This window comes from Nanorana parkeri, unplaced genomic scaffold, assembly GCF_000935625.1.
Source record: "Nanorana parkeri isolate BGI_ZX_2015 unplaced genomic scaffold, ASM93562v1 scaffold357, whole genome shotgun sequence".
In the NCBI taxonomy this organism is placed as follows: domain Eukaryota; kingdom Metazoa; phylum Chordata; class Amphibia; order Anura; family Dicroglossidae; genus Nanorana; species Nanorana parkeri.
In genome coordinates, this window is record NW_017306625.1 from 645048 (window position 1) to 658750 (window position 13703).

The window sequence follows — 13703 nt, forward strand, 5'->3', positions numbered from 1 at the left end:
CATGCATGCATTGTGGTGCATCAAAACACATGGTAACAAAGTACCATAAGAAAAGGAAGAAGTCATACCATGACCTTATAGTGTCCCTCAACCATATATGGCCATCAGCCAGACGGGTATTAAATGATCAAAAATAAATCATTTGAATAATATTTAATATACACACAAATGCTTAGTATGACGGGCGCTGACTGCATACAAGCAACCATGATCACAGACTTCCATTATAATGTACACATCTCTGTCACCCTGACAACTCCAGCATCAACAAAAATATAACATGCCATATACTAAATAACTAGTCTTTTTATATTAACCCTAACGTAAGTTTCCTATTGGAAGGCACAATACATACTAAGACCATTAAAACACTCCCAACATGTATGCAGGGCCCTGCATATATATCAAATTAAATTGTTTATGGGTCTTTCATGTGCATATATCATAATACTGATTGCACCGACTCCCTACAGTAGCACAATGTATGTCCATCAATCCAAAAGTCACTGTGAACATTGTAGTCTCATGAACAAATATATTGTGTACATTCCTCTCATACGTTCCTTAATTCAATCCCAGTGCACGCCCAGCTGACCAGCACTGTTGGGTTTTACCATCCAAAACCACAAATACACTTCTTGTAATCATTCATCAAATTCCCAGAATATCCTAATGGTCCTATCCAATGTGTTGTCTGGGTTATCTGCTGCTTCAAACATTCATGTGACCCATATATATGAAAGAACCTGCTAAATAATGTCCTGGAACTCAAACGTCACACACTAATGCCGTTCACAAACAGCACCGCAGATTGGGTGTCACTACAAGGAATAGGTGTGAAGCCAGCCTCCAGATTTTTGGCTTCCATTTCTTATTTACAGTTTTGTACACTTTGAAGTGTCACTATTTCGCAAAAAGGTGCAATTTCAAAATGTACAAATATTTGTTAATTATTAACTCATACATTATTTTGATTTGTGCCATTTGTGCCATTTTTACAGGAGCTACCTAATTATTAGCACCATCTTCTATATAGGGAGGGGGGGGGGCTTGGGGGGTTGTTTACAAGCTCTGAAAGCTGTCTGTGAAAAATTGCAAAAGTGGTCTGGCCAGCGATTGAGTTCTGCATACAATAGGCGTTTTACATCAAGAGGCAAAGGGAGAGCCTGGATAACGTGAAAAGGAGCTCAACGTTTAAGATTCTGTCTTAAATGGAGACTGCAAAATATTTTATGTTTGCCAGAATAAAATAATATAATCATAATAAAGAATGAAATAATGTGCAAAACCAATGTACATTCCCCTTCAGGGCTCAAAAAAATCCACATTCTGGGCCTAATACTTTAATCACTTCAGTACCAGCATGTTAAACCCCCTTTTTTACCAGGCCATTTTTAGTTTGAAAAAACCTGCTTCTGTCATAATACAATAAAAGATCCAAAATAACAACTTTTTGGGAAATGAAGACACGTGCTGCTACTGAGGGGGTTAAAAACATGTAGCTTGGAAATGGTGCAATCAATACAATAAATGTAGAGAGGAAGGCGGATGTGAAGGTGTTAAAGCGGTAGTAAGGGGACATAAAAAAACAGGAGATTTACGTTTTGCATTTGCAGTATTAGCACATTAAGGCAGACTTAAATGTCAATCCGATGCTCTCTAGGTCCACGATTCTCCCTCTACAGCACTTCCATCTTTAACTCGGTTCTTTTCTGGATTTGTTGTCTTTGGCCTCTTAATTGGCCGGTCAGCATGAAGTAACTCCCATGCATGCACACGGTTGTTACTTCATTTCTAAACGTTGGATCTGCATGCTGAGCAGCACAGCGAACAGAAATTTTAAAAAAAGAAGCTAAATAGTAGAAAGGAGCTTTCTATGGCAGGAGACTTACACAATCTCTTTTGCCATACAAAGCCTATCATTATGCATTCTTTAAATGTTCCTTTACTTACCACTACCAACTGGCAATTAATGTTTGTCTTCAAGCAAGATTCATCCCCGCCTATTATTGTTAAACACAAATGTTAATTGGAAATTTGTTATATATCACACATTGATTGTATATGTTGCCTGATCTATAGATATTCTCATGAACTGAGGTGTGATACAGTTTAGTGGTCCTTTTGATAAACCTGCTGAGTTCTGCTGAATATGTCAGCTTTATTACTCCCAGCAGAACTATAAACATGACTATAATATCAGGTTAGATATACATTTAAATTTGTGAAATATAGATTTCATTTTAGATGTGTGGGATGTACGGTGGATTGGGAATTTTTATACTATGGCATGTATATGGTGGCATTATGGCATTATGTAAGGTGAATAAAGAACTGCCAACAGGATACAGCTCTGTTTTCTGTTTGTGTTTGTATATGTGTAGATGTTTTGGAATTTTGCTAGGATTAGTCCATGGTAGTCTTTTATACAGGTGGATAGTCATTATTTTGGTTTTTGAGGAGTACTGATAGACTTCTGACTTGTAAGAGAGTTTGAGACCATGATAGAAGTCACCAGTACTCGAAGATATGTGCAAGAAGTAAAGCACTTTTTATTAAATAGTCACATGCGTCAAACAGGGAACGTTTCGGGGCCACACAGCATCCCTTCTTCTGGGCGACATAGTGACAACAACAAGTATGCAACTTCAGCTTAAATAGTGAACCACACAGAATACCTGTGAGAGAGTTTGAGACCATGATAGAAGTCACCAGTACTCGAAGATATGTGCAAGAAGTAAAGCACTTTTTATTAAATAGTCACATGCGTCAAACAGGGAACGTTTCGGGGCCACACAGCATCCCTTCTTCTGGGCGACATAGTGACAACAACAAGTATGCAACTTCAGCTTAAATAGTGAACCACACAGAATACCTGTGAGAGAGTTTGAGACCATTTGTGCATTTTTGTAATATAGCAACTTAAAAGAATAATGCTTTAAAGTGACACTAAACTCGGGAGTTAAACCTTAAAAATGCATTCAGGTACCTTAACTAGTAACAAAACTGTACCATATTCTCAAATCATCTCTGACGTTGTGCTGACACTGTCCTACCTTCTGGAGGGTGGCTTCTTTTGTTCCTCATGGTTCCTGTGTGTGTGTGTTGTAAAGTAGCCACCACTACAAGTTCACTCCCATGAAGGACTACAATCTCTCGTTTAGTTAGCTTATTTGTATTGATATTATAGTCTATCATGGGAGTGAGTTTGGAGCGGTGGCATACACACAGGGAACATGGGGAACAAAGGTAGCCACCTTCCAGAAGGAAGGAAGGATAATGTCAGCACCAATTCATACACACAGGGACCATGGGGAACAAAAGTAGCCACCTTCCAGAAGGAAGGAAGGACAATGTCAGCACCAATTCAGAGATGATTTGAGGATCTACAGCTGAGTAATACACAAATAAGGTGCATTATTGTTAATAGATTTTTTTTTTAAAACGGCCCTCACAGGAGGATCTGTCCATCCAGTACTTTATTTGCAAAAAGGCATATCAGCAGCAAATAAACAAATGCTTGCATGTTTCAGCCCCCAAACTGGACCTTAGTCGTAGCAAGGAAACATCAAAATTATATACCTTAATACCATAGTTCCTCACCCCCTCTTCTCCCTGAAGAAGAAAAGGCTTAAAATGGGTTCTCAGTGGTTAGCGTGGCCAATCACTGCTCCCTGGTGCAACCATTGAGTTGCTATACAGTCTCAGGGGCTGTGTTGTAAAGTTCTCAAGTTCCCGGATCATTATACTGGTTGGCATGGGCGGCGGGCGAGGGTCTTCATTATAAATAAGTGGTGCAGGGACGAGGAGAGGGGGTTGAGAAATTGTTGTGCGTATGTACACCTTTTCTTTTTTTTAAAGATTAGGAAGACCTTTTATTTTTTTGTGTGCAAATGTAAATGAACCTTTTACGTATTACAGTTGTCATCTCACAAACAAGTTTGTCGTATTTGTTGTTTCATGTATTAAAGTAGAAAGCTAAATGCTCTGTTATGGATGACACAAATATTTAGTCTTTGATTCGTTGCCGCACTGCATTCTTGAATCAAGTCTCTAGATGTCACTCATTGTCCACAGGAAAGCAGTGTGGAATTGGTTTTCCTCCATGTATTATTGTGTCTTTTATTAGCAGCTAAGGCAGCTGTAAATTCCTTATTGTTTAATGCCTTTTACTCTCTTGCTAGAGGAAAAATAGTTCAAATATTAATATAATGTTTTGGTTGACATGATTGCCTGTGTTCATTATATAATCCACCTTATAGGGTTATGTGAGAATTTGATTTTAAATCATAGTAATGCTCATGTGTTTCTCTTTTTTCTGAATGTATAGTTTATGGTAATTGTAATTGATAGCAAACTGTAATATATATTATACGCTTGGAACTAGAACCATCAAATACAGTGGTTCTGAAGTTATTGCTTTATTTTATTGAATAACGGCTGAGATTGTATAACTCTAAGAATGGAATTTAAAAAAATATATATTTAATTAAAGCAAGCAGGAAGAATTTGCTTGTGATAAAAATAAAACAAATCTAATGCCATAATATACCTGAATGGAATAGGGAGACGAGAGCTTGCTGAAGTCAGTATTCTCCTAAGCAAGTTCAGTACTATACGTTTACACACCTAACCCTATTGTCCTCATGAAAATCTGACTGGCACAACTGATCGAAGCACCACCTGAAAGGAACCTAACAAATACAGATACATAAGAAGTATTACAGCAGCTGCTATAACGAGTCAAGGCACCACAATGAAGACATTGTTTCATAGAGAAACTTCACTATATGCAAAAAAAAAAAGGAAAGTATAACAGGTTCAGCTGGTGGTCTGGTCCTTAAATAGGAATCACTGCTGAGGCTCAAAATTCTAAAAGACCTTATGCTTTACAGCTCCCTCATCAACTCCTCCTATGCTCGCCTCCGGGACTTCACTAGAGTCTCTCCCATCCTCTGGAACTCTTTACCCCAACCTTTCCGTCTATCTCCCACTCTAACTGCCTTTAGGCGATCCCTTAAGACTTTTCTCTTCAGGGAAGCCTATCCCGCCTCATCCTAACCACTCAACCATCACGTTCTCAGGCCATTCATCCCCACACAGCTACCTCCTCATGTATCACTTCCCCCTCCCTTTTATATTGTAAGCCCTCATGGGCAGGGCCCTCCTTACCATCTTGTCTTGAATTGTATTGTGATTGTAATGTCTTCCTTATATTGTAAAGCGCTGAGCTAACTGTTCGCGCTATATAAATCCTGTATAATAATAATTCTAAAATGTGACATAGTCACATGACTCCGGGAGGAAAATTGCCACTTAAAGTATATGTAAACAGAGTCACTAAAATCTCTTATAAGCTTTAACGTGTAAATGTAATTTCAAAAGTCATTTCGATCTTTAATCAAATAATATTTGTTGATCCTGCCATGAAGGTTTTTGCACAGGCACATCCTAATATAGTGTGACAACTCCCCCTCCCCCTGCCTCCCTGTCATATAGCCATTCAATGAAAACTGCAAGTGGCAATTTAAGCACGTTATGTAGGAATGATCCATGGTTGTCACCATTAGAAAACCACCTCTGAGAACTTCCATGCATTGTTTCATGGAGTGCATGTAGAAAGGAAGTTGCTGCAATTAGGTTGCACGGGATTAGCAGCACTGAGATGCAACAAAGGTTGAAATAAGGGTGAAGACAAATATTTTATCAACAGATAACAGTTGTTTATGATACACAGTGCTTTATCAAACAAAATGTCACTCAGGGTTTACATCTACTTTGAAGTTGAAATGTTAAGGTGAACATATAAGTGTGCCCTCCTTCAGAACTAACCGATCTATGCGGTCAGTCGCTGCTCCATCCACCATCGTCATCATTTCCTCTACTGCCTTTTCAGGGTCCCTCATAATTTACTTTGTTCATTGGGCTGTCTTTATTGGCATAACTCCTGTGCATATGCACAAAAGTTACACTATCCTAAGCACCTGGATCCATTCCAAGCATATTACATATACTGGGAAGGACCTGGGGAAATACACTGCTTGGCGCATGCACCGTACAGTGTACACCAGCAGTAAAAAAACTGATGGAAGATGCAGCTGTTTTGCGGAGGGGACTCTTCTCTTCTGCCAAAACAAATCTACTTTTTAGCTGTGCTAACTGCTATACTTTCTTATTGGTTTTGTGTCTCACCTTTGTCAACACCTTTGTATGTTCTGTTTAACACGTGTTATGGAAAGCAGCCTCTTTCTACTTCTACTGCTTTTAAAGTTGGCTATGCCAACGCCACTCGGCTCAACAAGCATTGCAATCAAATCAGCTGCAGTCACTGTTTGTGTAGTCTTACAGCTGTGGGCACTGACTGCCAGAATACAAAAGCCAGCAGGAGAGATTCCTCCATCTGTGCTCTTTAATTTTGATGGAGAAATCAAGTACCGGTAATTATTCTCCTTCAGCCCATGTGGCTGAACAAGAAAAATCTTGCAGTGTATGGCCAGCTTAAGCCTGATCAAAGTCAGACAGTAGAGCAGTCTTACTGCTCTAGGTGCCCAACACTTGGCTTATCAAGCCAATTGAACTCAATATGAAGGAAAAAGTTCAGCCACACATCAGGTTAAGTCCTTACGCATGACAGTTTATTGTGAAAAATGATACAGCCTCCATAAAGGTGCTGATATCATTTGAGAGTTTCATCTCCAGTGTAACACTTCAAGGTATAGTGGCATTAGAAGTGAAAACATGTTTACCATTTTTTTGTGGTGCCACTGTTACCAATTATAGGAGCCATTGCTCATATCAGGACTAAGATGTAGAAATTCTATCCATACTGCCAAAAGTTAAAAAATAAAGCACATTGATTAGAAATATATATTCATACAGATGAACAAAATGTTTGCTTTGATTTCCACTGAATCAGCGGTACTGAATCAGCGATTGAAGAGTGTATGTAGGGAATCCTAAAGGGATTATGTAGAAGGGAGGGTTAAAGGTGAATTTCAAAGTCAGTAAGTGCCAAATGCCATCAGCTGAATATGAAAGCTGAAGGAAGTGGATTGAAGAAGGGAGTTGTGTGGCATAGTAGTTAAATGCAAAGAAGGCAAAATATCTGAAAATTACTAAAGAGGTGTAGATTGGAAAGTAAGAATTTGGAAATCTGTTAGCTATGTAATTGGTTGGAAAAGATAATAAAAATTTGGATGTAATGTCAAGAGAAGTGAAAGATGAGTGGCCAAATCTAGGATAGACTGAAATTATGGGCTGCCTGTGTCCCCAATATAGAGATTATCAAGTTCCTGTATCAACTGTGACAGGACAGGAAGTGAGGGGACTTCTACACAGGAGGACACAAATAAAAACTGAGCAGAGATCTTAAAACTTCCTCCTGCCATAAAACAAAGATTTGGTTTGAGTTCAGTGTTATCTAGTGTAACCCTTCTGCCTTCCCAGTAATGTTTTTGTGAATTACAAATAATAAAATATCAATAATAAAAAAGGGGGGTCTGGAGTTGGACTTAAATAGCGTGGCTACCCAGGATTTCTTCATATAAATTGTTAGTTGTATAAGTTAGCAGTGTTCTATAAATTCTATTTAGGCCCCGTTCACACTGAGCGATTTATCGAGCGGTAATTCCTACAATATCGCGGCTATTTACCTCGCGATATCGCTCTCCAATGCTTGGCAATGGGGCAAAGGGTCCTGCTGTCACGGGTCGTGCGCCGCTACAGCAGGACCCTTTTTGGAGCGGATTTTGCCGCGATTCAATGCTTTTCAATGCAAGCATTTGCGCGATATCGCACAAAATGCAAATCGCGCGACAAACGCACGATTTGCGAATCGCCAAGTGTGAATGGGGCCTTAGTGTGCTACACTAACTGTAATTACAGCAGGAGGTACAACATACTCACTTTTGTCTTCAGGGATCAAAAATAAATTATTATATAGAAAGCAATCTGGGATATTAATAAAAAGGGAAGATAGCCCTTTTGTTCCATTTTCTGCAGATGTTCAGAATGCACACACTTATTTCAAAAAAAGAATATACAAAATGCTGTGAACAAAAGGGAAGCTGTGCTTTAGGCCTAGATTGAAGAACCAAAACACCCAGATAGCCAAAGTTGCACTGTATCACAATGAGAAATGCGTATTTTGCATCTCACAGTAGTGGTAGATCTGTGGTCGTCTTTGTGGTCTAGAACAATTTCAGATCACTCAGTAGAGCCAAAACATTTTTTTAAAGTGCAGTTACATGCTGCCCGCAGAAAACTACAGTAGGGGTCGGTGATGACACCAATCACCCTGTACAGGGAGGGAGAACAGCAGTGACTGGTCTATATTAGTATAAGCTCCTGTACAGTGGCAAGGTTGCAAAAGCCTAGAAGAAATACACAAAGGACAACAAGATTCAAGTGAGAATACACACACCTCTTGTATTTAGACAATATTTGCTTATCCTGAAATTCAGCAATAAACATTAAATTGGTTTTTCAAAAGTTTGGTAGCTCTTGCCGTAGTATGCAGAAATGCATAGTATACTTACACATTGTGGAAGACTTAGGCTTGTCCTCCTAAAGGGCAAACATTCCCTGGTGTATCTACATCTGCCACAATCTTCTCAGCTTCTTCTGGCTAGATGTCTTCTCTCTTCGGGCCATTGGGTGGCAACTGTCCATGTAACTCCAGTGCATGCACGCTGCAGTTACATTGACCCAGCACCCAACTCCATGCTCAGCATCTTAGATTCCAGGAGTGTATACTGTGCTGGCAGTACTGCTGTGTACTCAAACCAAAAAAAGAAAAATACAATGCTTGGAGAAAGGGAAAGGGTTTTTTGTTTTTTTTTTGCAGAAGAGACATACAATGTCTCTCCTGCCAAACAGCTCTATCTCCTGCTTTATTCATTCTATGAGTCTGTGATTTTGTACCTCTCCTTTTTCTTCTTTGATATTCACTCATTAGTCATCATGTCACCACAGCTACCGATAGGGAGGGGGGTCATCTCTGACATGTGGAAGCAAAGCCATATTCCTCTACCAAGTTAACTGTCCCCACATTGTGGAACAGGGCATAGAAAGCCAGTAATGGGTAAAAGATCAGCCTACAGGCGATACTGATCACTAGTCCTTTAGTCCTTTATCCTCTGCTTGCATTTTTTCGGCACATCTTCCAGAGTCCAGGTTCTCTAATTTTTTTACATTAGGCTTATCAAATTCTATATACCTAAAACTTACAAAGACTATAAATTATCTATTAAAGTTATACATTTTGCAAGTTTACACATTTATTTATTTTCAAAAACATTTTCTGCTTCCAGTACTTGCACAAGCTTTTCAAGAGGGACCATCACAAAGGACAGAAGTACCATGAGAAACAAATCAGCCTGTATGCAGAATTTGACAGACCAAATCTTCTGCCTTTCCTTCGAGACAGCACTCATTGCCCACTAGAAAAGGTAAGACTGTTCTGTGGATAATATAAACTCATCTGCTGAAATTCTTCAGGGGAGATGAAAGCCTTATATGGACTATAGTGCTATGGAGTACATACACAAATCATGTTATTCGGACATTAAATGCTTTGCCTGGGTAATTCACAACAAACTATGTAACAAGCTGGCAGAAGATTCTGTATGCATATTTCTACTAAACATGTATATGAGTATATACGTATATATTCTTAAAAATCCTTTATCCATTCATACACATTATGCATGACCTTTAAAGAGGAACTCCTGGCAATGTAAAAATTACATTTGCAATGGGGCTAGCCCTGCACTGCAAGGGTTAACTGCTCATTTTGGTCTAGGGGCTAAAAAAGAGAAAATACACTCACCCCCTCTGCTCTGGCGGTGATAAGTTCCTCAGCGTCCTCACGTCTAATGCAGCTGCATTAGATGTAACCACATCATGAGTCCTTAGACCGCCAGAGGGAGAAAAGGGTGCCGGGACCAGTCTATCAGGTGATAATTTTTTCTTGTGTTTTTTAGCCCCTAAGCCAAAATGAATAGGTAAGCCTTGCAGTGTGGGGGTAGTCCCACTGCAAGAGATAATTTTTACATTCCCTGGAGTTCTTTAAAAACTACCAGTAATGTTTTTGTATATGTTATTTTTATGTCAAAAAGTGAATTTTATTATCCTGCTTTCAATTAAAGGAGAACTATGTCAGTGTTTTTCCCCACAGTTCTCCTTAGGGTAACGGGAGGACACAAACTACCATCCTCCCATTACCCTAAGCTCAGTATACCGCGAGCCACAGCTCGCGGTATACTGAGACGCCGGAGCGGATCCCGACATGGACGTCGAGATCCACCCAGCTGCGTGAGTGACAGCTGGCTCTGCCTATCTAGAGGCAGAGCCAGCTGTACCCGCCCCCTCCCCCGTCCGTTCCGCCAGTCAGCGCTGGCAGATCGGAGCGGGGAGAGGGGAATCCAGCCCCTCCCCCTGTCACGGCAGAGAGCCGTGACAGGATCGAGAGGTGAGCGAACCCGGTATGTGTTCGCTCACCTCCCGATCTACTGAGCCGACCTGTGACAGTCTCATTGTCACAGGTCGGCTAGAACTATGAGGTGAGTGGAAATCACTCATCTCATAGTTCTCCTTTAAATCATATCTGGTGATCCCACCAGCAAAGTGTATGCACAAGCACTTCCTTTTCTTGGATGAGAAGAATTCAGCTAAAGCATTGTCACCCTTTTCTGCAATGCACAGGTAGACACGTCAGTAAAACTGTGACTTTCAGCTGCTGCTGCAGAACACAGACATCAAGAGGAAGTTCATACAAAGTGTCTACAGGATGTGAACAGTAAAGAGAGAGAAAATATGACCAAGTTAAAGGAGAACTATGGGGTTAGGGCTTTTTCCCATAGTTCTCCAAAGGGTAACGGGAGGACACAAACTAGCGTCCTCCCGTTACCCAAAGCTGAGACGCCGCAGCTGAAACGGATCCCGACAATTATGTCTGGATCCGCCCAGCTGAGTAAGTGACAGATGGCTCTGACCTATCTCAGCGCTGGAGGATCGGACGGGGGAGGGGGGCGGGTACAGCTGGCTCTGCCTCTAGATAGGTCATAGCCAGCTGTCACTTACACAGCTGGGCGGATCACAGGGGAAGGGAAAATCCAGCCACTCCCCCTGTCACGGCTCTCTGCAGTGACAGGATCGAGAAGTGAGTGAATGCCGGTATGTGTTCGCTCACTTCCCGATCTACTGAGCTCACCTGTGATAGTTTTATTGTCACAGGTCAGCTCAGATTATGAGGCTGAGTGAAAAGCACTCACCTCATAATTCTCCTTTAAGGAAAAATTGGGTTTTAAAACAAAATTATAATGGGACCATGTCTAAAGCTGGCCATAAACTGTTAGAATCGGCCGAAAGTCTAACATTGGGTGGCCCTGCCTGACTTGACAAAAGTTGACTACTCAATTGATTCTTCTCGAGCAGGCTGAAGAGTGACAACTGCCAATCAGCTGCAGTTACTGTTGGGTATTCTGATAGAGGCGGGCTCCATCTTTGAAAATACAAAAGCTAGATAGGAGAGATTTGTCCATCCGCACTGTATAAGTGGATGGATGAATCTGTTTGATTTAGTATCGCAGTTTTTTTTGTATAGCCATTGTTGTTTGCTACTATATATGCTGGCTAACATGGCACTAATATATATGCTGGCTAACATGGCACTTTTTCTAACAATACATTATGGGGCATATTTTAAAGTGGTGAAAGTGACTTTAACCAAATATTCACTGGAGTTAAGCCAGTCTAATTTAAAACACATGCACCTAGAAGGTGCAGAGAATGTTTGGTGAATGTCAGATTGACTGCTTTAAAAATATGCCCCCAGGTGTTATCCCTGTTTATCTCCTGTTTGTATATTTGAAGTAGTTAGCATCCTAGTTGCTTTACTTCACAAAGACAAAACCCAAGTAATGGTTTAGATATCAAGACATGAGTGTATTATTTAAACTTGAAACTAGAAGCAGTCCAAATTAAAGTACTTGGCAGCTATGTAGCGGTAGCTTTTCCTCTGATTAAGTGCCTGGAAGAAATTATAAAATTGGCTACTTGGAAAGAAGCCTAAAAGCATTTTGAAAATTGAAATTGAAATACCTGTCATGACCAATCAGTGTCAACCCGAGCTAAGTGTATTAAGCCATTCAACAGACCTCGGCCTGTTCAGTTTGAAGTAAGAAAGTCAGTGTTTACAAATGTGCTGTATATTGTACCAACTTATAACACCTGTTCATGCTTTAATAGGAAGCTACTCTGAAATCACTATGTTGTCCGTAATGGGGAGATTCCAGTTAAAAGTCATCAAGCTATAAATTATTTTTTATATAATGAGATTTTATTAATTCTCTGCATTTTACCCCCACAATATACATACATAATTAAACATACAAACCCAATTCAAGTATATTCACTCATATTGAAGTTATACATTATAACATAAAAACGTCTTCCATCTGTCTGCATTGCAGCCAGGTCCTATCAATTCGATCATTAGCCCATGATTTCTGTCTGCTTTAGCCTAAAGAGTAAGTCTACATTTCCTGAACGTGCAGTCATTTCTCTGTAAGACCTCTATCCATCTGACATTAAAATTCTGTCTACTCTTTGAACACCTTTGCCTGTGCAAGTGCCTAAAACATAAGATGTACAAATACAAAATCAAGAGTGAGTTTGTCTTACAGTGGCATTTAGCTACAGCAGAGAAGAGAAAATAGAAACCCCCAACTGATTGAGATCCCTTGATTTAGTAACACAAAGGGGCTCCACCTCCTGCAGCTTTCTAGTAGCAACTTCTTCCATTGTTACTTCCATCCTTCAGGAGGTGGAAGTCTCATCATTAGATGCATTCATTCTCAGAAACAACGACAGGGCCTGTACAGCTGTACTCTCTCAAAATAATATCTTGTTTTTACAGTGTAAATGTACAGAAACTGTACTTTTTTTTAAGTGTTATGTAACATCATTTCAGGTTGTTCTCGTGCTTTATAATAGACTCTTGTCATCAAATTTGAAATCTCATTTCCTTTCCCCTCAATTACAGGCACTTGAGATTTGTCTTCAGAGAAATTTTGTTGAAGAGACTGTGTTTTTATTAAGTAAGTAGATTCACACGCTCGACTTAATGTGAACAAGGTTTAGAAAAATATGTAAGAAGTTTTGCATATAAGACATTAGCAGATATCTATTGGACAGATTTCTAGCCAACAAGAATATTTGTGGTGCACAATTAGCAGCAAAACTAAAGGTGACAGTGCTGCATGCCTCCTGTACATTTATATTTAATGCAATATATTCAATAAATTCATGGAGCCTGGTCAGTACAGCTGTAAGTTTAGCTGTGAGCTCCCCTTGGCTTGAGAGAAAAACATTTTTTTACTGTGGACACACACACAATTCTATTGGTCTTGAATACTAGTGTAAGATCTGGATGCAGACACTGCAGTCAGAGTAAATAGTGACCAGTGACGTCACCTATTGCAGCTTCCTTTCCCCTTTTGTCCAGTATGTCTACAGGTACTCAGATCACCCTAGATTGTAGATTGTCACAAGCAGGACCTTAAGCATGTTCTATTGTACTGTATGCAGTTAGTGGACTAGAGGTAAACAGCAAAGAATTTGTAAACTTAGCCAGAGGTCAGGACTGGCAGCAGACAAGAGAGGTGTGTGTGTGTGTGTGTATATATATATATATATATATA

General features: G+C 39.9%; 1 protein-coding gene across 2 annotated transcripts in view; it reads left to right on the forward strand.

Moving 5' to 3' along the window:
• VPS41 (VPS41, HOPS complex subunit) overlaps nt 1-13703 on the forward strand; it is a 236476-nt gene that overhangs the window by 202284 nt on the left and 20489 nt on the right. For both annotated transcript variants that reach the window (XM_018558775.1, XM_018558776.1), the window contains exons 22-23: nt 9312-9449; nt 13046-13100. In XM_018558775.1, coding sequence (XP_018414277.1) covers nt 9312-9449; nt 13046-13100 — 193 coding nt within the window. The remainder of the gene's footprint in view (nt 1-9311; nt 9450-13045; nt 13101-13703) is intronic.